The sequence below is a fragment of the Somniosus microcephalus genome, chromosome 34, assembly GCF_052327205.1.
Source record: "Somniosus microcephalus isolate GS21.2 chromosome 34, FLI_Smic_1.0, whole genome shotgun sequence".
Classification (NCBI taxonomy): Eukaryota; Metazoa; Chordata; class Chondrichthyes; order Squaliformes; family Somniosidae; genus Somniosus; species Somniosus microcephalus.
Genome location: NC_141020.1, coordinates 18,950,376 through 18,975,031, shown reverse-complemented (window position 1 = coordinate 18,975,031; position 24,656 = coordinate 18,950,376). Strand labels below are relative to the sequence as shown.

The 24,656-nt window shown below is 51.3% G+C and overlaps 1 protein-coding gene across 1 annotated transcript in view; it reads right to left on the bottom strand.

The window, feature by feature from the left end:
- Positions 1–881: 881 nt before the first annotated feature.
- The window catches only part of LOC147096858 (uncharacterized), a 36,779-nt gene continuing 13,004 nt past the window's right edge, over positions 882–24,656 (bottom strand). The window contains exons 4-7 of the mRNA XM_085973548.1: positions 20,192–20,287; positions 15,122–15,213; positions 14,521–14,595; positions 882–1,087 (exon numbers count right to left, since the gene is read on the bottom strand). Of these exons, the coding sequence (XP_085829674.1) occupies positions 1,024–1,087; positions 14,521–14,595; positions 15,122–15,213; positions 20,192–20,287 (327 nt within the window). The 3' untranslated portion in view covers positions 882–1,023. The remainder of the gene's footprint in view (positions 1,088–14,520; positions 14,596–15,121; positions 15,214–20,191; positions 20,288–24,656) is intronic.

The window sequence follows — 24,656 nt, the reverse complement described above, 5'->3', positions numbered from 1 at the left end:
ACACATACATACATACTCACAAATAGACACACACATCCATACACACACACATACACACACACACAAATAGACACACACACGCACACACACATACACACATGCACACACACATACACACACATGCACACACACATATACACACACACATATACACACACATATGCACACACACATACACACACATACACACACACATACACACACACACACACACATACACACATGCACACACACATACACACACATATGCACACACACATACACACACATACACACATACATACACACACATACATACACACACACACACATACACACAAACACGCACACACATCCACACACACATGCACACACGTGGAATGACTTAAAGTGCTTAAACGAAAAACTGGTGACGGCTAAATGGTAGAAGTGACATAATAATGAGACATAATGCGAGAGATCAAAGAAATAAAATACATTGTTGGGCGCTCTGTGGGGACACTCTGTTGACGAGGTGCTCTGCACCCTTGCTGCCGACCTGCTTTGCCAGTTATCTGTGGTTCCCCTTCGACCTGCCCCACCCCATCTCCTTACACCATTTGTATGTTCCTCTGTGTTTTTTATATATGCCTTTTATTTCTTTGATTGCTCGATTTCTGTTCTCTCCACAGATGCTGCCCGACCTGCTGAGTGCTTCGAGCTTTGAGACGTTTCCGTGGTTTGAGAAAGCGCTGCATAATTCATGCTGGCACTCGGAGGTATGAGTGTCACCGCCAGTGGGTTCTACGAGGCTGTGTTAGTCTATCGGTGCTAACTACCAGTCTTACTAGGGCCCTGCTGGTTAATCGCAGTCCTTAGAAGGGGCAAGACTCGACTTTCTGTCGCTTTTACACTCCATCCTAATCATTCCAACACTGCCTTTATTTACATTCAGCAAGAAGGAAATGTTTGAATGCACAGCATCATCCAACAGCACTGTTACGTTTCCCCGCGAGGCAGGATTCACCGTGCTTGTGTTTGTGAAGGAAAGCAGCTTGGGTTCATTCACGGGTGATTATCATCCTCATCATCTTCCAAAACCACCAGCGTCAGATTGTCAAAGGCGTGTCTGGAAAAGAGCAACCAGAGGTTTAATGATTGCAAATGTCTAAAGTTCTGCCGTAACTATTGAGATTCAACGCCGCCCCCCCCCCGGCTCAGCTAACTTTGAAGTGGAGTCACTGTTGTAATGTAGGAAATGCAGCGGCCAATCTGCGCACAGCAAGCTCCCACAAACAGCAGTGATAATGACCAGATCAGGGTAATTAGGGATGGGCAATAAATGCTGGCCTTGCCAACGACGCCCACATCCCATAAAGGAATTTTTTTAAATCATCTGTTTTCACAAGAACATAAGAAGATAGGAGCAGGAGTAGGCCATTCGGCCCCTCTAGCCTGCTCCGCCATTCAATGGGATCATGGCTGATCATCCAAACTCCGTACCCTGTCCCTGCTTTCTCCCCATATCCCTTGATCCCTTTAGCCTTAAGAAATATATCTAACTCCTTCTTGAATATATTTAATGAATTGGCCTCAACTGCCTTCTGTGGTAGAGAATTCCACAGGTTCACCACTCTCTGGGTGAAGAAATTCCTCCTCATCTCTGTCCTAAATGGCTTACCCCTTATCCATAGACTGTGACCCCTGGTTCTGGACTCCCCGGCCATCGGGAACATCCTTCCTGCATCTAGTCTGTCTGGTCCTGTTAGAATTTTATAAGTTTCAATGAGATCCCCTCTCATTCTTCTAAACTCCAGCGAGTATAAGCCCAATCGACCCAATCTCTCCTCATACGTCATTCCTGCCATCCCAGGTATCAGTCTGGTGAATCTTCGCTGCATTCCCTCCATGGCAAGAACATCCTTCCTCAGATAAGGCGACCAAAACTGCACACAATACTCAAGATGTGGCCTCACCAAGGCCCTGTACAACTGCAGCAAGACATCCTTGCTCCTGTACTCAAACCCTCTCGCTACGAAGGCCAACATTCCATTTGCCTTCTTAACCGCCTGCTGCACCTGCATGCTTACCTTCAGTGACTGGTGCACAAGGACACCCAGGTCTCGTTGCACTTCCCCTTCTCCCAATCTATTGCCATTCAGATAATAATCTGCCTTCCTGTTTTTGCCACCAAAGTGGATAACCTCGCATTTATCCACATTATACTGCATCTGCCATGCATCTGCCCAATCACCCAACCTGTCCAAATCATACTGGAGTTTCTCGGCAATTCAATAAGAAAGATCCTCTCTGCATCTACTTTGTCAAGCCCCTTCAGAATCTTATATGTTTCAGTAAGATCCCCTCTCATTCTTCTAAACTCTAATGAGTATAGGCCCAACCTGCTCAACTTTCGTGATGTTGGTTGAGAGATATTGGAGGGCACCAGGGGGTGAACTCCCCTGCTCTTCTTCAAAAAGTGCCGCGGGGTCTTTTACGCCCACCTGAGATCTTAGATACGTCCATCTCATCCGAAGGACGGCACCTCCGACAGGGCAGCACGGAAATCGCAACCTACGTTTGGTGCTCAAGTCGCAGGAGTGGGGCTTGAACCCATGCCCTCCGTGACTCAGAGGTGAGAGTGCTACCCGTGGATCCACGGCAGACACCCAATAGCTTGTAACAGAGCCGTGCAGATCAGAAAGTTCCAGCTTCGAATGCTGATCTGCGCGGAGATCGCTGATTGCGACAAGCAGTAGCAGTAAGGCCCGACAATTATCCTCAGTCCTCTTAAACCAGGGAGGGATAAAAATCCGTGAGAATTCTCGCTCCTGATTGATATGCTGTAATCGACTGTAGGTGTGATGCTCCCACCGGTTACCAGTCTGTCCAGTATCGCTGTCTAGATTTGCACGTGACGATCAGGAACATAGGAACAGGAGGAGGCCATTCAGCCCCTCGAGCCTGTTCTGCCAGTCAATTAGATCATGGCTGATCTGTATCTTAACTCCATCTACCCGCTTTGGTTCCGTAACCCTTAATACCCTTACCCAACAAAAATCTATCAATCTCAGTTTCAAAACTTTGGATTGACCCCCCCAGCCTCAACAGCTTTTTGGGGGAGAGAGTTCCAGATTTCCACTGCCCTTTGTGTGAAGAAGTGCTTCCTGACTTCACCCCTGAACGGCCTGGCTCTAAGTTTAAGGTTCTGCCCCCTTGTTCGGGACTCCCCCCACCAGAGGAAATAGTTTCTCTCTATCTCCCCTATCAAGTCCTTTAATCATCTCAAACTCCTCAATTAGATCACCTCTTAATCTTCTATACTCAAGGGAATACGAGCCTAGTCTATGCAGCCTGTCCTCATAATTTAACCCTTTTAGGGTGAATCTGCACTGCACCCCCTCCAATCCTTTTTGAGTGACGGTGCCCAGAATTGAAAGCATATTCTAAAGAGGCAGTACGTACTGAGCCACACAGGACAAGAGAGACCGGAGCTCTATTCATATCCCGGGAGCTTTGTTAGCAGGGGTCCATGTGGAGCACAGGAGCGAGCGGTCGCAGTCTCGAGCACCCCCTCCCCCCCCAACCGCCCCCAGTGGGGTGGGACTGTGCACCGAGTCCCATTCTGGCCAATGAACGTGCGGAGTTGTCCCCTCCGGATCCCGTCGTTGAAACGCCAGTTGTACCCGGCACCCACCTCTCTGTGACCCAGCACATGTGGGGTGGGTTTGGGCAGTGGCAGTTCCCGGGGGCAAGGGGAGAACAAACCTGCCCCTCATTAGCAATCTCTCTGAGAGGCTATGGGATAGTGTAAGAGTCGGTAAAACAGGCAGAATTGGTCGGGCTAGAATAGTATAAAGGCTTAAAATTGGATTAAATCATACTCCAGAAACAGATCGGGCACGATCTTGCCAGCCCTGGGGAGGCAGGTATGGAGGCGAGACTGCCGGGAAAATGGCAGAATTTGGGGGCAGGTGCCCAACCCGCCCCCAACCCGCTTCCGTGTCATCTTGCCAGGAGGTGGGTAGCCGTCCCGCTTGGAGTCCCATCTCCTTGGAGGGGGGAAGGGGATTCATGCCACTTAACTGCCTGTTAACAGGTAGTCAACAGGCAGATAAGAGGATTATCCCCATTTTGCCCACACAAGTACGGGCTTCCCGAAGGCTCCGAAACCCGCCAGGGTCACCGAAGCAAGCAGTGGGTCTGCGGGGGTCGGAGGGGTGCAAAAGTGTGCTGTGGAGGTAAGTGATGGGTGCAAGTGTGGCGAGGTGAGTATCTGAGGTAAGTGGAAAGTGTTAGAAAAAGTTTACTTACCTTTGTTTCTTCCTGCAGGCTTCAATCGGTGGGTATGCGGAGAGTCTCGCACCTCCGCGGCAGAGATGACAGATGGCCGCTGCATTCTCCAATGCAACAGCCATCTAATTTCTGCAAAAGAAAGAGGTTTGATGAGTCTTTAATTCAAGAACTCATCAAACAACAGGGAATGTCAGTGTTTGACAGCTTCACAGAGCTGTCAAATGATGACAATTCATCTGTCAAAAATTTTTGACAGATGAAACATCATACGTTGACGTTCTCTGTAACCAGCTTCCCCTTAATTGGCCTGCTGAGCCCGCTGGGCGGGCTTAACAAGGCCAATCAAGGGAAAATAGCGTGGGTTGGCTAGAAGTTGACAGAGGCGGAACTGAAACCCGACAAGTGGGAGTCCCGCCTCCAAAAGCTCCCCATTGAGAAAATCCAGTCCATGGGAACAGGAGGAGGCCATTCAGCCCCTCGAGCCTATTCCGCCATTCAATTAGATCACGGCTGATCTGTATCTTTTAAGATGGGAGGAGGCTCGTGTGGAGCATGAACACCGACATGGACCAGATGGGCCAAATGGCCTGTTACTGTGCTGCAAAATGTAGAGCGCTTTGCTTTGGAATATAATTGACGTCCATCTCAGGAGCAGTGTGTCAGAATCTTATCGTTCATGAAGAAATGACTCATGAAGTAACACTGGGCAGCCAGCTGGTGGCGCCGTCCAAGGAGTATAAATACTCGGGCGTGGGCCCAGCTTGCTCAGGATGTTTCTGTAACCAGGAACTAGTGATGTAACTAGAATCTCATGGTTGTGAAACAGTTGATTAAAGCCTTGTTTTATCCTCAAACCAAGGGCTCAGCAGTCTTTTACATCACACTGTTTGTAATGGGCTTTGTTAATGTGTTTATCAGTAAAGATTATTTGCCAGACAGCTCTCTATCTCTTGCATCCAACAACAACTTGCATTTATAGAGTGCCTTTAACATAGCAAAACATCCCAAGGTGCTGAAGTAGATCGATATCAATAAAAACATTTTTGACACCTAGCCACAGAAGGCGTTTTCAGGACAGATGGCCAAAAGGTTGGTCAAAGAGGTAGGTTTTAAGGATCTTAAAGGAGGAGAGAGAGGTAGAGATTTAGGGAGGGATTTCCAGAGCTTAGGGCCCAGGCAGCTGAAGGCACGGCCTCCAACTGTGGAACGATTAAAATCGGGGATGCGCAAGAGGCCAGGATTGGAGGAGCGCAGAGATCTCGGGGGGGTGGTTGTAGGGCTGGAGGAGATTACAGAGAGAGGGAGGGGGGAGGGGGGCGATGTAGTGTATGTACCTTTAAGGGGGCGAACTACTTTTTACAGCTCCTGTATCCTGTAGTACCGGCAGTGACCACACCTGTATATAAGCCCTGAGTGGCGCTCTGTACAGTCAGTTGCAGTTTGAACTTCATCCAGTAAACACCTGTTGATCGTTCCCTGCAGTCTTTGTCTAATTATTGAAAGGACACAACATTAAGATACCCGGATCTAACATTGGCGATGAGAAGATTCGAACCTACCTGCAACTCTGCATAAGGAGGTCAAGTCCAGAAGCACGGGCATCGCAGGGGAGGCTGTCGAGAGTCAGGCTTGGCCTTCCAGCCATGGTGGTCCAGCGAAACGGGCTGACAGCAGGTATTGCGCAGACCCTTCCCGGACAGCAGCGGCTAGAGCCGACCGAGCGGCACAGAAAGGGCCGAGCAGTGTCGACGGGGGAGAGAGAGAGGGCAGAGCGCACGGGGCGCAGCCGGTGTTCAAGGGCCGAGCAGCGTCAACGGGGGAGAGTAGAGCGCAGCCGATGTTCGGGACCGAGCGGCGTCAACGGGGGAGAGAGGCGAGAGAGAGCAGAGCGCAGCCGGTGTTCAGGGGCCGTCAATGGGGGAGAGAGGCGCGCAGGAAAACGCGAGGCGCTGCCATTGCCACGAGGACCGCAGAGAACGGCATTGGCAGCAGCGCAGGAGCAGCGCGCGAGGCCCACAGGGCGTCGCCATTTGCCAGGAGGACCGCCGAGGGTGGCGTTGGCAGCAGCGCGGGAGACGCCATTTTAAGCCGCTGCAGGGAAGAAAGGAAAGCGCGGGAGACGCCATTTTAAGCCGCAGCGGGGAAGAAAGAAAAGCGCAGGAGACGCCATTTTAAGCCACAGCGGGGACGAAAGGAAAACGCGGGAGACACCATTTTAAGCCAGTCTAACCACACCCAAAAATGCCGAAGAGTGGCAGTATCACAGCGTTCGACAATGAAGTCGAAGATTGGACGACATATGTCGAACGCATAGAAGTATACTGCAAGGTGAATGAAGTGTCAGATGACAAGAAAGCGCTGGTATTGTTGAATTCAATGGGTGCAAAAACGTATGGCTTACTACGAAACCTAGTAACCCCAGAGAAGCCAGTAGAAAAGGATTTTGAAAACATAGTGTCAATCCTACAGGACCACTTAAACCCCACACCACTTCTGATAGCAGAAAGATTTAAGTTTCACAAAAGGAACCAGCATAAAGATGAAAGTAATGCTGAGTATTTAACGGAACTGCGCAAGCTATCGAAACACTGCCAGTTTGGAACGGGACTAGCAGATACTTTAAGGGACAAGTTTGTGTGTGGGCTTCAAAGTGAAGGAACCCAGAAACGGCTTCTATCAGAAAAGGATCTTACGCTGGACAAGGATTTCAGCATGGCAGTATCACATGAAGCAGCCACACGGGGCACTGCAGAGATACAACGGAGACCGCAAGAATATGGCACAAATGAAATGTCATACGGAACAGTGAAGTGCTATCGCTGCGGCAGAATAACACACGACCATAATGATTGCTGGTTCAAGGACAAAGTGTGCAGACAGTGTGGAAAAGTAGGACACATAGCAAGAGTCTGCAGGTCGGGAAAGAAAACCAGCAGCAAGAAATCTCCACAGGAGAAGTACAAGAAGGTACATAAGGTGACGGAGAGTAGTTCAGACGAACAGAAGAGTGATACAGACTCCGGAAGCAAGGAGCTGGGTTGTCTGAAACTACATAATGTGATCAAAATGGAGGATCACCAAACTATCTGGGTCACGCTCAAGATAGCAGGAGTCCAAGTGAAAATGGAATTGGACACAGGATCAGCCCTAACAGTCATAAACCGAAGGGACTACAAGCGGCTATTCTCACATATACCCTTGAGAGATACAAAGATTGTCTTGAAGACGTACATGGGGCAAAAAGTCTACCCCAAAGGAAAAATAAGGGTGAACGTTATATATAACGGCAAGGAAACACCAAAAATGGACCTATATGTATTGCCAGATGGAGGACCACCACTACTAGGACGTGAATGGATCCGGAAGATACAGCTAGATTGGCATTCCATACAAGCACTGACTGTAGATGCCAAAAAGGATGACGACGTCACACCTGGACGACTGTCAAAAATGCTAACTGACGCACAAGAAGTGTTCCAGCAGGGACTCGGAACACTAAAAGGCATAACAGCGACGATCAAAATAGAGGAAAATGCAAGCCCAAAGTTTTTTAAGGCCTTATGCGATCCACCCAGCCGTCGAAGCAGAGCTGGAAGGTTTGGAACGTTCAGGAGTACTGTCCACCCTGTAATGAAGAGGCCGTTGAGTAATACGCCTGGGGAACCAAAGAAGGTTCGCATCTGTGGGGACTTTAAGGTGACAGTGAACCCAGTCCTTCACACTGTACAATATCCGCTTCTGCGGATTGAAGATATTTTCGTCTTGCTATCTGGAGGGAAACGCTTCACTAAGATTGATCTGGCCCAGGCGTACCTGCAAATGGAGGTAGAAGAAGCCTCGAAACCGTACCTCACAATCAACACTCATAAAGGTCTCTACCAATACAACCGGCTGGTGTTCGGGGTAGCATCAGCTCCGGCTATTTGGCAAAGGGCAATGGATCAAGTCCTGCAAGGGATTCCAGGGACCCAGTGTTATTTGGACGACATCCTGGTCACGGGCGAAAATGACAGTGATCACCTCGCCAACCTGGAGCAGGTGCTCACTAGATTGAAGGAATATGGGCTCCGAGCTAATCGCCACAAATGCGAGTTTTTCCAGGAGCAGATCTCGTATTGTGGCCACGTTATTGATAAAGAGGGGTTGCATAAGTCCCCTGAAAAGATTGAGGCAGTAGTCAAGGCTCCAGCACCAGAAAATGTGTCACAACTGAGGTCGTTCCTCAGGCTGGTGAACTACTACCATAAGTTCTTGCCGAATTTGTCTACCGTACTACACCCACTGAACACCCTACTGCAAACGGGGGTACCATGGAAGTGGAGTGACGAATGTAAACGAGCTTTCCAGAAGAGCAAAGCATTGATCACATCGAAAGAGGTGTTGGCTCATTTCAACCCAGCACTACCAATTCGGTTGGCGTGTGATGCATCACCCTATGGCATTGGAGCGGTGCTGTCGCACAAATTCCCGGACGGCTCAGAGAGGCCAGTAGCCTTTGCATCTCGGTCACTAACCTCAGCCGAGCGTAACTACGCCCAGATTGACAGGGAGGCCCTCAGCCTAGTGTGGGGAGTGAAAAAGTTCAATCACTATCTGCAAGGGCAGAAGGTCACCTTGCTGACTGACCACCAACCACTTGTCTCCATCTTTAATCCAAAGAAGGGCGTTCCGGTGATGACTGCGCAACGGCTACAAAGATGGTCCCTTTTTCTAGGGGCGCACCAATGTGATATCGAGTATAAGGACACGAAACAGCATGGAAACGCTGATGGGCTATCACGCTTTCCACTGCCTACTGCGGAGGAAGCACCAGCAGTGGATCCTGTCGAAATATTTCATTCGACTATAATTGAATGCTTGCCAGTAACTAACGCTGGTATAGAGAAGGAGACCCGAAATGACCCGACACTGTCTCGGGTATATGATTTGACGGTGAAGGGATGGCCAGCACATGGCGACTCACTGTTGCCAGCATTCTCATCCAGAAGAGAACAGCTGTCAGTATGCCAGGGACCTTGATGTGTGGATCCCGAGTGGTAATTCCACCCAAGTTAAGGGAGAGAGTGCTCAATGAGCTTCACGAAGGTCATCTGGGAGGGGTGAAAATGAAAAGCCTTGCTAGGGCTTATGTGTGGTGGCCGGGGATCGATCAGCAAATTGAGGACCTGACAAAGAGCTGCTCAGGATGCCAGAAGGTCCAAAATGCACCACCACATGCCCCTCTACACCCATGGGAGTGGCCCTCATCTCCATGGCAACGGGTGCATATTGACTTTGCTGGTCCCTTCATGGGCTCAATGTTTTTAATAGCCGTGGATGCGCACTCGAAATGGCCTGAGGTGATCAAAATGTCCTCCACCACCACAGACAAAACTAATGCAGTCCTACGGACCATTTTTGCCAGGAACGGCTTGCCAGAGCAGATTTGCTCTGATAACGGACCACAGTTTGTGTCCGAAGAGTTTCGAAGATTTATGAAAAGGAATGGGGTAAGGCATTACACATCCGCTCCGTATCATCCAGCCACAAATGGATTGGCTGAGAGGTTCGTACAAACCTTTAAAAAAGCAGTAAAGGCCATGTGCGATGACGACATTCCACTGCAGCATAAGGTGGACAATTTCCTGTTAGCCTACAGAAATGCGACACATGCAGTCACCAACCAGGCCCCAGCCATGATGTTCTTTAACCGAAGGTTGAGATCTCGTCTGGATTTGCTCAGACCAAATGTACAAAGAGATGTTGAGAATAAGCAATTCCAGCACATCAATGAGAAGCCGACAAGGAGCTTCAATGTAGGGCAACCAGTCTTAGCCCGCGACTACCGAACAGAGAAATGGCAACAAGGAACAATATGCACACAGCAGGGGCCACTAATGTATACAGTGGATGTTGGGGAGAACATTGTGAGACGCCATGCTGACCAGATCCTAGAGTCACAGGAACAAGTCAACCCCATGTCTCGGCCATGCGTACCTGGTGAGGAACCCGACATACAGGTCGCATCTACCTCAGAAACAATAGCATTGGAAGCTGATGAATCAACTGACGACAGGGTGTTAGAATCGCCTCCGCACCAAGAGCGAGACACTCGGGAAAGGCGTTATCCAGAAAGAATCAAGAAGCCTCCCCAAAGACTGAATTTATAAATAGACTATTTCCAGTTAATGTTGCATATTAAAAGTGTTAATTGTAATTAGTTTGATATTTAATTGTTAAATGAGTGTTATGGTACTGTTAATCTAAAAGGGGAGGAATTGTAGTGTATGTACCTTTAAGGGGGAGAACTACTTTTTACAGCTCCTGTATCCTGTGGTACCGGCAGTGACCACACCTGTATATAAACCCTGAGTGGCGCTCTGTACAGTCAGTTGCAGTTTGAACTTCATCCAGTAAACACCTGTTGATCGTTCCCTGCAGTCTTTGTCTGATTATTGAAAGGACACAACATTAAGATACCCGGATCTAACAGGCGAGGCCATGGAGGGGTTTGAAAACAAGGATGAGAATTTTAAAATTGAGGCGTGGTTGGACCGGGAGCCAATGTAGGTCAGCGAGCACAGGGGGTGATGGGCGAACGGGACTCGGTGCGAGTTAGGACACGGGCAGCCGAGTTTTGGATGAGCACAAGATTACGGAGGGGGGAAGATGGGAGGCCGGCCAGGAGTGCGTTGGAATAGTCAAGTCTAGAGGTAACCAAGGCATGGATGAGGCTTTCAGCAGCAGAATAGCTGAGGCAGGGGCGGAGTCGGTCAATGTTAGGGAGGTGGAAGCAGGCAGTCTTGGTGCTGGAGCGGATATGTGGTCGGAAGCTCACCTCGAGGTCAAACACAGCACAAAGGTTCCGCACGGTCTGGCTCAGCTTCAAGCCGTTGCCAGGGAGACGGATGGAAACAGTGGTCAAGGAACGGAGTTTGTGGGGGGGACTGAAGACAATGGATCAGTCTCCCCAATATTTAATGGGAGGAAATTTCTGCTCATCCACTAATGATAGAACGCAGAGATCTCAGAGGGTTGTGTGGCTGGAGGAAGTTACAGAGATAGGGAGGGGGTGAGGAGGCCGTGGAGGCATTTGAAAACAAGGATGAGAATTTTTAAATTGTGGCGTTGGTGGACCCAGAGCCAATGTAGGTCAGCGGGCACAGGGGTTCAGGGGTCAAAGTATCAGCCGAAGACCATCAGAAGTATGATGAAGGGTCGTCCGCCTGAAACGCTAACTCTGCTTCTCTTAGCACAGATGCTGCTGACCCTCCTGAGTATTTTCGACCTTTTCTGCAGTTATGCCAGATCTCCAGCGTCCGCAGCATATTGCTTTGGAGCATTTTACCGAGGGAGCGCTGCGCTGTCGGAGGTGCCGTCTTTCGGATGAGACGTTAAACCGAGGCCCCGTCTGCCCTCTCGGGTGGACGCAAAAGATCCCACGGGCACTATTTCGAAGAAGAGCAGGGGGGGCGTTCTCCCCGGTGTCCTGGGGCCAATATTTATCCCTCAATCAACATAACAAAAAACAGATTATCCGGTCATTATCACATGGCTTGCTGTGGGCTAATTGGCTGCCGCATTTCCTACGGTGACCACACTTCAAAAAGTATTTAATTGGCTGTAAAGCGCTTTGGGACATCCGGTGGTCGTGAAAGGCGCTATAGAAATGCAAGTCTTTTCTTTCTTTTGATCTAACAGCAGAAGTAACGCGGTTGTTTTCAGTGGGACAGAGTCCCTTTCAAACCTGTCTCCGGTTCTTACGCAAGGCCCCTGCAGTTAGACCCAACCCTGTGCTCTCAAGCACAATGCCTGTTCCTGCCCGGCCCGAACCTGGCACCCACTGAGCTGCAGCTGAATGCGGAGTGCGCGAGATACTGTATGATATTTTCAAAAACAAAAAAAAAACACATTCTTAGCTTCGTCCTGCAGGAACGTGGCAAACTTCTTCAGGGAGCTCATACACTGTAAATCATTAACTAGGCAAATAAATCTCCGTTGCTCGTTTACAGAATTTATTGTACATGCACTCACCAATGATTTCTTTGGAACTGAGGGGAGACTTAATTGAGGCGTATAAAGTTATGAGGGGCCTAGAAAGAGTGGATAGGAAGGACCTATTTCCCTCAGCAGTGCGGTCAATAACCAGGGGGCACTGGTTATTTAAGGTCCTCACCTTTCACCCCACCAGCCTCCACATTCAACGGATCATCCTCCGCCATTTCCGCCACACCCAGCGTGATCCCACCACCAAACGCATCTTCCCCTCACCTCCCCTTTCAGCATTCCGAAGGGACCGCTCCCTCCGCGACACCCTGGTCCACTCCTCTGTCACCCCCAACACCCCTCCCCTTCACCCGGCACCTTCCCGTGCAAGCGCAGGAGATGCAACACCTGCCCTTTTACCTCCTCCCTTCCCACTGTCTAGGGCCCCAAACACCCCTTCCAGGTAAAACAGCGATTTACTTGTACTCCTTGCAATCTAGTATACTGTATTCGCTGCTCACGATGTGGTCTACTCTACATTGGGGAGACCAAACGCAGATTGGGTGACCGCTTTGCGGAACACCTCCATTCAGTCCGTAAGGGTGACCTCCGAGCTTCCGGTCGCCTGTCACTTTAATTCTTGTCCCACTCCCACTCTGACCTCTCTGTCCTCGGCCTCCTACACTGTTCCAATGAAGCTCAACGTAAGCTCGAGGAACAGCACCTCGTCTTTCGATCAGGCACTTTACAGCCTTCTGGACTCAACATTGAGTTCAACAATTTCAGACCTTAACCTCTGCCTATATTTTTTCACGTGGCAGTTGTTGATGATTCTGCCATCCCCATTTGCAACACTTAACCACTCCTGTCTTCCGCCCTATCACAGCCCTTCCCTTTTGTTCTTTCCTCCCCTGCCCCCCCTTTCCCTGCCCCTACACTTGCTTAAAACCTGTTACATCTCTAACTTTTTCCAGTTCTGACGAAGGGTCTTCGACCTGAAACGTTAACTCTGTTTCTCTCTCCACGGATGCTGCCTGGCCTGCTGAGTGTTTCCAGCATTTTCTGTTATTTCAGATTTCCAGCATCCGCAGTATTTTGCTATTGTATTAGATTTAAAGTAATTGGTCGGAGGTTTAGAGGGGAGTTGAGGAGAAATGTTTTCACCCAGAGGGCGGTGGGGGTCTGGAACTCACTGCCTGAAAGGGTGGTCGAGGCAGAAACCCTCAGCACATTTAAAAAGTACATGGATATACACTTGAAGTGCCGTAACCTACAGGGCTGCGGACCAAGAGCTGGAAAGTGGGATGAGGCTGGAGAGCTCTTTTTCGGCCGGCACAGACACGACGGGCCGAATGGCCTCCTTCTGTGCTGTAATTTCTATGATTCTAACGGTGTGCATTTTAACAAGTTATGTGACGTATTGATTATTGAGTAAATAGGGAGAAACGCTCTCCACTGGCGGAAGGGTCAGTAATCACAGGACACAGATTCATCGACGAAAGAGCCAGAGGCGGCATGAGGAGAATGATCTGCGTTGGTGAGACCACACCCGGAGAACTGCGTACAGTTTTGGTCTCCTCCTTTAAGAAGGGATATACTTGCATTGGAGGCAGTTCAGAGAAGGTTCACGAGGTTGATTCCGGAGATGAAGGGGTTGTCTTATGACGAATGGTTGAGCAGGCTGGGCCTATACTCATTGGAGTTTAGAAGAATGAGAGGGGATCTTATTGAAACATATAAGATTCTGAAAGGGATTGACAGGGTAGATGCGGAGAGGGTGTTTCCCCTTGTGGGGGAATCTAGAACTCGGGGGCATAGTTTCAGAATAAAGGGTCGCCCATTTAAATCGGAAATGAGGAGGAATTTCTTCTCTCAGAGGGTCGTGAATCTGTGGAATTCTCTTCCCCAGAGAGCTGTGGAGGCTGGGTCATTGAATATATTTAAGGTGGAGAGAGACAGATTTTTGAACGATAAGGGAGCCAAGGGTTATGGGGAGCGGGCAGGGAAGTGGAGTTGAGGCCAAGATCGGATCAGCCATGATCTTATTGAATGGCGGAGCAGGCTCAAGGGGCCCAATGGCCTATGTCTTATGTTCTTATTCTACTCCCTGTGCCTGTATTGAGAGTAAAGGATAGAGGGTATCCTAAACTCAAGAGGTGGCTGGTGCGGAGATTGGAAAAAGTACTGCACTGTTGCTGGAGTACTCGAAGCAGTGGGAGCGTGACTCTGCATCTCTTCCACTCCCTGGCGCCAACAACCCATACCTTGATCTGCACAAGAATAAACCTGAGGGCTGCGTACCTGAGAGTGTCATCCTCCAGGAGCTCCTCGGGTATTCCAGAATCCTCCGTCCAAAGACCAGCCGGGATCTGCAAGCTGTGGAAGGAAGGAAGGGAGGAAGGAACTACATTGCATGGACTTGTGATCAATGGATCTCTTTAGCGCTGTGAACTATAACCAGCGCTCCCACTGCACTCTAACAGTTATGTAATAATTATCCTCCATTCTATCTAGAAAAGAGAAGGCTGAGGGGTGATCTATTAGAGGTTTTTTAAATTGTGAAAGGTTTTGATAGGGTAGACATAGAGAAAATATTTGCACTTATGGGGGAATCCAGAACTAGGGGGCCATAAATACAAGATAATCACTAATAAATCCAATAGGGAATTTAAGAGAAACTTCTTTACTCAGAGACTGGTTAGAATGTGGAACTCACTACCACAAGAGGAAGCTAGATCAGTACATGAGGGAGAAAAGAATAGGATATGCTGATAGGCTGAGATGAAGTAGGGTGGGAGGAGGCTCGTGTGGAGCATTAATACCAGCACAGGCCCGTTGGGCCGAATGGCCTGTTTCCATGCCTGTAAATTCTATGTAACTCTATGCAATACTGATACTCCACCTGTCCCTGGGCAGCAGCCTCCTCTGCAGGTGTTGCATCGTGGACCGTTGTAAAGTGTTTCTCATCGTGTCCGACAGTAACATTTTCCGATGCTGAAAGAGGAACGAGATTAAAAACGTCTGGGCTCGGTGAGCTGCAGCACTAGGGACTCTACCTACTCACCTCAGTGCCCCCTGGTTAAGGAGGGGCAAAATCTGACAGGGGTTGCTGCTGGAAGGTGCGCAGCTGTGGACATTGGGTGAGGGTAGGAACCGGCTGTGATGCCCTCTGTGGCCGAATTGCCTGGCACCATTCCTCGCTAGGCTAATGCCCGATGACAATCCCGGGGTGGGGGGCCTGCACTAAAAGTTAGGTTGTGGCTTTCATGGTCGAATAGCCTGGCGAGGCTCACCAGTTCGGTTCTCGCACGAGGTACCAGGGTCTTCCAGGGTTAGCCTGCGCTCTTTTGGTAAGAGACGGGGGAGGAAATTGCGGGGGGGGGGGGGCAGGTGGGACTGGAGCCGAATATAAATAGCTGACTCGCTGTCACCCCACTTAGAATAGTCACGGTTAGCTGTTAACCTAGCCTGTTCCCCATAGCTCGGTGAGCTACTGAGCCGCACAGGCTGGGAAGGCCCCATAATTGTTCATTCCCCCGGGATACTCGGGTTGGTGTATTCCTGGAGATTTGCATCACATGACCTCTTGTCTCCAACCGCCCCGCCCCCCCCACACTCTCCCGCCATTGGCCGCCCGGCATGTCAATACTCACAGGCCCCGCCTTGACACGGCTAATTGACACTTTGTTACCCGATTGGCTGATTCCTAACTGTCAGTCAAACAGCTTTTCTCCCCCTCCCCCACATCTCCAATAGTTTTATAACCAATAAACAAACGAAAGACTTGCATTTCTATAGCGCCTTTCACGACCACCGGACGTCCCAAAGCGTTTTACAGCCAATGAAGTACTTTTTGGCGTGTAGTCACTGTTGTAATGTGGGAAACGCGGCAGCCAATTTGTGCACAGCAAGCTTCCACAAACAGCAATGTGATAATGACCAGATAATTTGTTTTAGTGATGGTGGTTGAGGGATAAATATTGGCCCCAGGACACCGGGGAGAACTCCCCTGCTTTTCTTCCAATAGTGCCACGGGATCTTTTACGTCCACCTGAGAGAGCAGATGGGGGCCTTGGTTTGATCTCTCCTCTGAAAGACGGCGCCTCCGACAGTGCAGCACTCCCTCAGCACTGCACTGGGAGTGTCAGCCGAGATGTTTGTGCTCAGGTTCCTGGAGTGAGGACGTGAACCCACAATCTTCTGACTCACCGAGGCGAGGGTGCTACCCACTGAGCCACAGGTTGACACAGCGTTGAAAGAAAGTTAAAAAACTAAATCCCCCTGTGATTTTTCTCTCGCGGGTGTTGCTGGCGGTAGCGCCCTGGAGATTAATCTTCAATTCCTGGAGACTCCAGGCCAATCCCGCAGGGTTGCTAACCCCTATGGGACACCAGGGCACACTCCCCAGTAGGTTGGGTTTAGCTAACGGCCCACAGCGGGCAGTCTGGTGTGATCCTGCACTGTGCTGCCAAACACCAAAGGCAGCCATCTGAGCAGCGTATCTCTGTGACAATTGAAAGTTTTCTCAGCTTCAGTAGAAAATAAAAAGCTTTTCCAATAAAATTTAGACCACAGGTGCGAAGGATCCTCCTGCACCAACCGCACCCCCCCCCCCCCCCCCGCCCCGGTGTGATTCAACTGATCTATTCCGACGGGGACGGTATTTCCTTGAAATACACTCAGAGGCCCCGTCGGTAGATAGATCTGGGCTAGAAATTCGTTATAGCCAAGGAATAGGCAGTGTCAGTAGCAAAGCTGGAGAATTAGCGCCAGGCGCAAATGCTTTAGACTGCAGGCAAAATTCGTCCTCTCTGTTCAGTAAAATGATTGGAGTCCTAAATCAAGACTTAAAACCCAAGCTCAATGGCGTTACACTCAAAGGGTGGACCAATATCGGGTGCAGTCTAATCGCCACTCATCATTGCCACAGGCTTCTTTCACTACTTAAAGGGGAGGTTCATTGATGCTGCAGCACCTCATTCTCAGCATTGCTGTCTGTGCAGCTGCCTCAGCAAGCAGAAGTAGAACAAGGAGGAGGAGCCGGAGGACTGAACCAGGTGTGCTCATGGCAGATCCACGCCCCAGGGAGAGAGCCCACAGATTCTCCGATGCACTATTGGAGGCGCTGGTTTTCACTGTGGAGAGACGGAGGGCGGTGCTCTACCTGGCAAGTGGCAGGAGGCCCTCGCCGCAAGTCTTCCGCACCATGTGGAGGGAGATAGCGCAGCACGTCTCGGGCAGCACTGTGGTCCCCAGCACCCACACACAGTGCAGGAAGAAATACAACGACCTCACTAGGGTGGTCAAGGTGAGTGAATGCTTCAGCAAATGCTACATACCACCATCTGAACCACACTTTTCACACACAGCCCAAAGCACCACATCCCCAGCACTCACCCACCAACAATCTCGACCTAGCAACACTCACCCCCACATCTCACACCTTGCACACAATGACAGCTATTCAACTATGGCAGGCACAAGGGTCATTAAGTTATTAGAATTCATGTGATATGTGTGATATGTTTATAGATAAATTCATTAATGGTGTTTGGAATATTTTGTGGCCTCTCTCGTTTCACCTTTGCACCCAGGAGGATGCTGTGATACGGCATGAGACAGGGATGGTATGATGGGGATGTGGTGAGCGACGGGGATCTGAGGTTTCATTCATGTGAATCGGATGGAGTCAGCCACAGACAGCCCGTCCAAAAGGCCAATTGTCTCGCTGCCTCCTCCCTCCTGTTCCTCCTCCTCCTCATCCTCATCCTCCTCCTCATCCTCAGCCTCCTCTGCCTCGTCCTCCTCCTGAGGTGGTCCCGCAATCCCTGCCGGCAAGGGCTTGGCCCTCACGATGGCCATGTTGTAGAACATTCGGGAGACCACCACGAAATGGGACACCCACTCTGGCGAGTACTGGAGGGCTCCAGCTGAGCGCTCAAGGCAGCGGAACCGTTGCTTCGATAAGCCGATGATCTGCTCGATGATGTTCCTGGTGGCAGCATGGCTCTCATTAGATGAGTGCTGGGCACGAGTGTTGGAGTTGCGGAAGGGAGTCATGAGCCAGGTGGAGAACGGATAGCCTTTGTCTCCGAGCAGCTTGGCGTGGTGGCTGGAAGAGTGCTGGCACACCAGACTGGCGCAGGATGAAGGCATTGTGGCTGCTGCCAGGATAGCAGGCATTGACATTAAGGATTCGCTGTGTATGGTCGCACACCAACTGCACATTAAGTGAGTGGTAGCCTTTGCAGTTACAGTGGCCGCAAAGCCACGTGGGTGCAGTCGATGGCGCCCTGCACCATGGGGAAGCCCACTATCCTGGCAAAGCCACATGCATGCTCATCCTGGTGATCAGGAAGACAATGTAGTCCCTTCTCCTGCTGTAGTGAACCTTAGTAACCCCACGGATGCAGCGATGGACGGCAAACTGTGAGATGTTAGCTATGTCTCCTGCTGCAGACTGGAAGAATCCACTGGCGAAGAAGTTGAGGGCCACAGTGAGCTTGACTGCCACTGGGAGAGCCGTGGTCACCCTGGTCTGAGGCTGGAGGTCTGGTTTCAGGAGGTGGCAGAGTTCTGTGACCATCTCCTTGGTGAAGCGGAGCCTCCTAATACACTGCTCCTCACTTAATTGAAGGTAGGAGAAGTGCTCTCAGAATACCCTCAGAGGGTAAGGACACCTGGTGAGAGCCCTGATGGTCCTCCTCCTCCCTATGCGCACATGTTCCCATATTTCTCACTGCCTCCGCTCCCTCTGCCATAGATCCTGGAGGGCGAGGTGGTGCCAGTTCAGCCCCCATTAATGTTGCCAAGGGCAGCAGTTTGAATCTTTGAAGAATAAATGTAGCTACTTTTTAGTTGCCAGAAGACTACTGATACAAAAGAACCTTGAAATCACTGAATGAAACTAACAAAAAAAACACTGAAACTGCGAGTGATTACTGATGATCCCTTTAAATAACATCCCTGGAGCCAGCTTCCTGGTGCTGCACGCCTGCTCTCCCTGTCGGTGTTTACTCCAGGTGATGAGGTAAGTGGCAAGAATCAATTTTGCAAATCGGGCAGTCAGTGAGCATTGCACACTCACTGGCATCACGATCTACCTGGCATTGACGTTCCCGGTGATAACTCTTACGAGGGGGGCCAGATATGAAGTGTGGCGCTGGATTCGATTCACCCCGGCGATACTAGTCTAACGTCCCATTAGCGCCATCTACTGGTGCTAACGGGAGGCGCTAAGGGGACAAATTTTTCACCAAGAGTCTTTACATAAAGTCACTCACCTCACAGGAGCACCCTGTTGCCCGTGAGGAAGAGGCAAAGCTCAGCGCTGTGATTGAGAGACAATCTACTCATTGGCGGAACTTTCTGTGATTAATAGGATCCACTGCGACTGACAGACCGCAGTGTGACGGACAGACCCCAGTGTGACTGACAGACCCCAGTGTGACTGATAGACCCCAGTGTGACTGACAGACCCCAGTGTGACTGACAGACCCCAGTGTGACTGACAGACCCCAGTGTGACTGACAGACCGTAGTGTGATTGACAGACCCCAGTGTGACTGACAGACCCCAGTGTGACTGACAGACCCCAGTGTGATTGACAGACCCCAGTGTGACTGACAGACCCCAGTGTGACTGACAGACCCCAGTATGATTGACAGACCCCAGTGTGACTGACAGACCCCAGTGTGACTGACAGACCCCAGTATGATTGACAGACCCCAGTGTGACTGACAGACCCCAGTGTGATTGACAGACCCCAGTGTGACTGACAGACCCCAGTATGATTGACAGACCCCAGTGTGACTGACAGACCCCAGTGTGACTGACAGACCCCAGTGTGACTGACAGACCGCAGTTGGTGTTTTTGCTGGTTAGATTCTAATGGTTAAGTGAGATCGGAACAGGCTGGGTGAGCCTGGGGTTGGAAGCAGGAGTTGGCTGTGCAGTTATCACTAACCAGTTACCTGCAACTCGCTGCTCTGAATGGCGATTTTTTCCTGAGTTAAAGTCACCATTTTATCAATGGACTTTCTAATGTGGGAGAGGTGAGGTTGTACAAGCTGCAGAGAAGAAGAGAAGATAATTAATCGGAATGAACATCACATCACGAGAAAAGAAAGACATCTTCATATATTCACTCTAACACAGTACTGGAGGGGATAGATAGATAGAGAGATAGACAGACAGATAGACAGGCAGACCAACAGACAGACAGACGGACAGATAGACAGACAGACAGACAGATAGGTAGACAAATAGATAGATATATAGACAGACAGACAGACAGACAGATAGATAGATAGATAGATAGATAGACAGATAGATAGACAGAGACAGGCAGGCAGGCTGGCAGGCAGACAGACAGACAGACCTTTGCCTCTGAGTCAGAAGATCGTGGGTTCAGAGTCCCACTCCAGGGACTTGAGCACAAAAGTCTAGGTTGACACTCCCAGTGCAGTGCTGAGGGAGTGCTGCACTGTCGGAGGTGCTGTCTTTCAGATGAGATGTTAAGCCCCGTCTGCTCTTTCAGGTGGACATAAAAGATTCCATGGCACTATTTCGAAGAAGAGCAGGGGAGTTCCCCCTGGTGTCCTGGGGCCAATATTTATCCCTCAATCAACATCACTGAAACAGATGATCTGGTCGTTATCACATTGCTGTTTGTGGGAGCTTGCTGTGCGCAAATTGGCTGCCATGTTTCCTACATTACAACAGTGACCACACTTCAAAAGATCTTGGCCTAGAAATTCAGTATAGCCACCTTTGGGGAGGTAAAGTCGTGCGGCCGCTAAAGTTTGCGCCCGGCGCAAAGTCGCGCCACCTTCGCCGATATTCAGTCGCATCACCCCAAGAGGTTGCTGCTGCGCTAAAACAGGCGATGCACGACTATCTTTAGGCGCTAAGCCGGCGGTGCTGAGCGATACCCCCGAGGCCGGGCGCAGCGCAGGTGCGGCGAGTTGTTGATTGACGGCAGACACTCTGGCGCCGGTCAGCTCTTAAAGGGGGAGGGTGGATTTGTTTGCCTGCCACGCCCTGCACACTGCAGCCCTCAACCTAGGCCTGACCACTTCAGCTTCATCTGCACAACGCCCAGGGCTATGGAGAAGGCCAGGGAGAGAGCGCAGCGCTTCAGCGACGGTGACCTGAGGCTGCTGGTTGGCGGAGTGGAGCGCAGGTGCCATGTTCTGTTCCCAGAAGGTGGCAAGAGGCCGCTGCCCAGCGCCTACCGGAAAGCCTGGAGGGAGGTCTCAAACAGGGTGTCTTCCAACAGCGTGGTTGCCAGGACTCCTGTGCAATGCCGGAAGAAGTTCAACGACCTCACTCGGGTTGTCAGGGTGAGTACCCTTTCCAGTGTCCTCCTCATCCCTGCATGTGCACCTCACTTTATGGGCAAAGGGACCTGAAAGCCCTAATGGCCAGCCCTCATCCAGCAGCTATGGGACTGGCATGAAAATCACTTGCACATTCAGCACTTTACACACTGTACAAGCTATTCGACCATGGGAGGCAGTGCAGACAAGATCAGGGCTTCACACTGTACAAGCTATTCTACCATGGGAGGCAGTGCAGACAAGATCAGGGCTTCACACTGTACTTAGAGGCCGTCCTTTCTCTTGCAGGCCAAGGTGGCGCACAACCGGCGGAAACGAACTGACACCGGGGGAGACCGTCCTGACGTAAAAGAGCTCTCCGACCTCGACCAGCGTGTGGAGCGCATTATGGCAGGCCGGCTGATTGGCCCCGTCACCAGTGGAGATGCCGACCCTGTTCTGGGCGCCAGTGGTAAGGGCATCACCTTTTTGACCTCGCTCGTTCCACTTGCGCCTCAGATCAGCATCCTTTGCCACTGTCCGACCAATGCAGTGAATGGCACCACTCATGCCTCCCTCGCTGCCGCCCTGTCCTCACTCTAAAGCTACTCTTGTGCCTTCCTGCTTTCAGATGGTGAATCGCCAGGTGAGGAGGCGGGCCCTCAAGCTGCCACTGTCAGCGCTTCGGAATACGAGGAGGAGGAAGAGGAAGCTGGCCCATCAGTGCCACCCTCAGCCGCGCCAGCCCATGGCGATGAAGGGGACACGTCTTCCCTGGAGGGGAGCCGGGGGGAAGGGTCGGAGGAGAGTGAAGCTCCGGGGCCCAGTGGCCTGCAGCAACGTGGGAGGGGTGGGGAAGCTCGGCGGACTTCTCCCCAGAGGGTGAGTGCAGCCTCCAGTCCTGCGACGGTCAGCGCAGAGGAGGTGCGGCTCCTGGAGGAAATGGCCGTCCAGGCTGAGCGCAGGCACAATGAGCTCATGGCTGCAGTGGCAAGGATGCCTGACTCCATTGAGTCTTTGTCAAGGAGTGTGCAGCAATTTGGAGCAGCACAGGCCAGGAGTCTGGGTCAATTCAGTGCAGCACAAGCCAGGAGTCTACAGGACTTCGCGGCAGCACAGGCGGCTTCGAGCCAATTGCTCAGTCGTGCCGTCCATTCACTGGCTGTTGTCATGCGGACACAGACCAGGGCCACACGGGCACTAACTGCTGCCACCCTCGCTGGATCAGCCAGGCATCGCCAGGGCACTCGCCGCGCGCAGCAGCAGCCCAGCAGTCTGTTCTTCAGCTGTTTGCTGCGCATGCTGCAGTGCTGGCCCGTGCGAGTGCCAATGTCTCAGGCGACCAGCGAGCACCTGCGATCTGCCAGGTTGGCACCATTCCTGCAGCCGACACTGCCACTCCGCCATTGCAGCTGCCACGAGCCGCTGGACAGACTACTGCCGCCCAGCCAGAGTTGGAGCAGTCAGCAGCCGGCCACTCCAAGGCCAGAGCTGGTGCAGGCCGACCCCCAAGGGCATCTGCCGTCTCGCCATCTGCCCCTCAGCAGCCTTCCCCCAGCCTTGCTGCAGGCACTGGGCTCCCATTGAGGAGGAGCTGCAGGGCGGGCAGGGGCCAGGCAAGGATGCGAAAGGCATCGCCCTCGCAGGGCAAAAAGTAGAAGGTATGCACAAATGCCTGGTGCTTTTTGTATGGCCGAGATTGGTGTAGTTGTGTTTTTGTAAGGCCGAGACTGGTGTCTTTCTTTCTTTTTGTAAGGCCGAGACTGGTGCAGTTGTGTTTTTGTAAGGCCGAGACTGGTGTCTTTCTTTCTTTTTGTAAGGCCGAGACTGGTGCAGTTGTGTTTTTGTAAGGCCGAGACTGGTGTCTTTCTTTCTTTTTGTAAGGCCGAGACTGGTGCAGTTGTGTTTTTGTAAGGCCGAGACTGGTGTCTTTCTTTCTTTTTGTAAGGCCGAGACTGGTAGTTTTGTGTTTTTGGAGGGGGCTTCTCCACATGAGGATGTAATGTGGGAAGGGCAGAGGTTTGCAATAAATTATTGTTCTTAAATTGCACTGTGCATGGTTTTTTTGTAAAGTCCGGGTTGCCCTGCTCGGCTGAGGGCTTGTGGAGCGGCTACATTCATCTGCTGACATTGGCACAAGCCATTCCCTGAGAGGGGGCCTAGAACCGACGTTCAATAAGCCGGCGACGGGCGGCCCTTGCACTTTCTGCCTTCCTCCTGTGCTGGTCCTCCTCCTCCTCCTCCTCCTCCTCCTCCTCAGGTGGTCCTCCAATGTCTGGTGGCAGTGGCTGAGTCCTACGGATAGCCAGGTTGTGCAGCATGCAGCAAATGACCACAAAATGGGAGACTCGCTCCGGCGAATATTGTAGGGCTCCACCGGAACGATCCAGACAGCGGAACCGTTGCTTCAGGACGCCGATTGTTTGTTCGATGATGTTCCTGGTCGCTTGATGGCTATCGTTGTATCCCTCTTCAGCAGGGGTGCTGGGCGCACGGAGCGGGGTCATCAGCCAGGTACACAAAGGATAGCCTTTGTCCCCGATAAGCCATCCTCGTGGGTGAGGCTGGGCCTGGAACATGTCTGCCACAGAAGTCTGTCGCAGGATGAAGGCATCGTGGCTGCTGCCTGGAAAGCGGGCATTGACAGCTAGGATGAGCTGCCTGTGGTCACACACCAGCTGGACGTTCAGCGAATGGTAGCCCTTCCGGTTGCGGTAATCCTCGGCATTCTCCAGAGGTGCCCGCAAAGCCACATGCGTGCAGTCAATGGCGCCCTGCACCATGGGGAAGCCCGCGAATGCTGCAAAGCCCATTGCACGCTGTTGCTGCTTGGCAAGGGCCATGGAGAAGGAGATGAACTGACGTCTCCTTTTGAAAAGGGCATTGGTCACCTGGCGGATGCAGCAATGCACGGCGAACTGGGAGATGTTGGAAATGTCCCCAGTAGCAGATTGGAAGGAGCCGGTGGCATAGAAGTTGAGAGCCACCGTCACCTTCACTGCCACCGACAGAGACGTCCTGCTCCTCAGCTGTGGCTGCAGATCACCGCCAAGCAGGTGGCAGATCTCTGTGACCACCTCCCTTCTGAATCGCAGCCTCCGAACACACTGCTCATCAG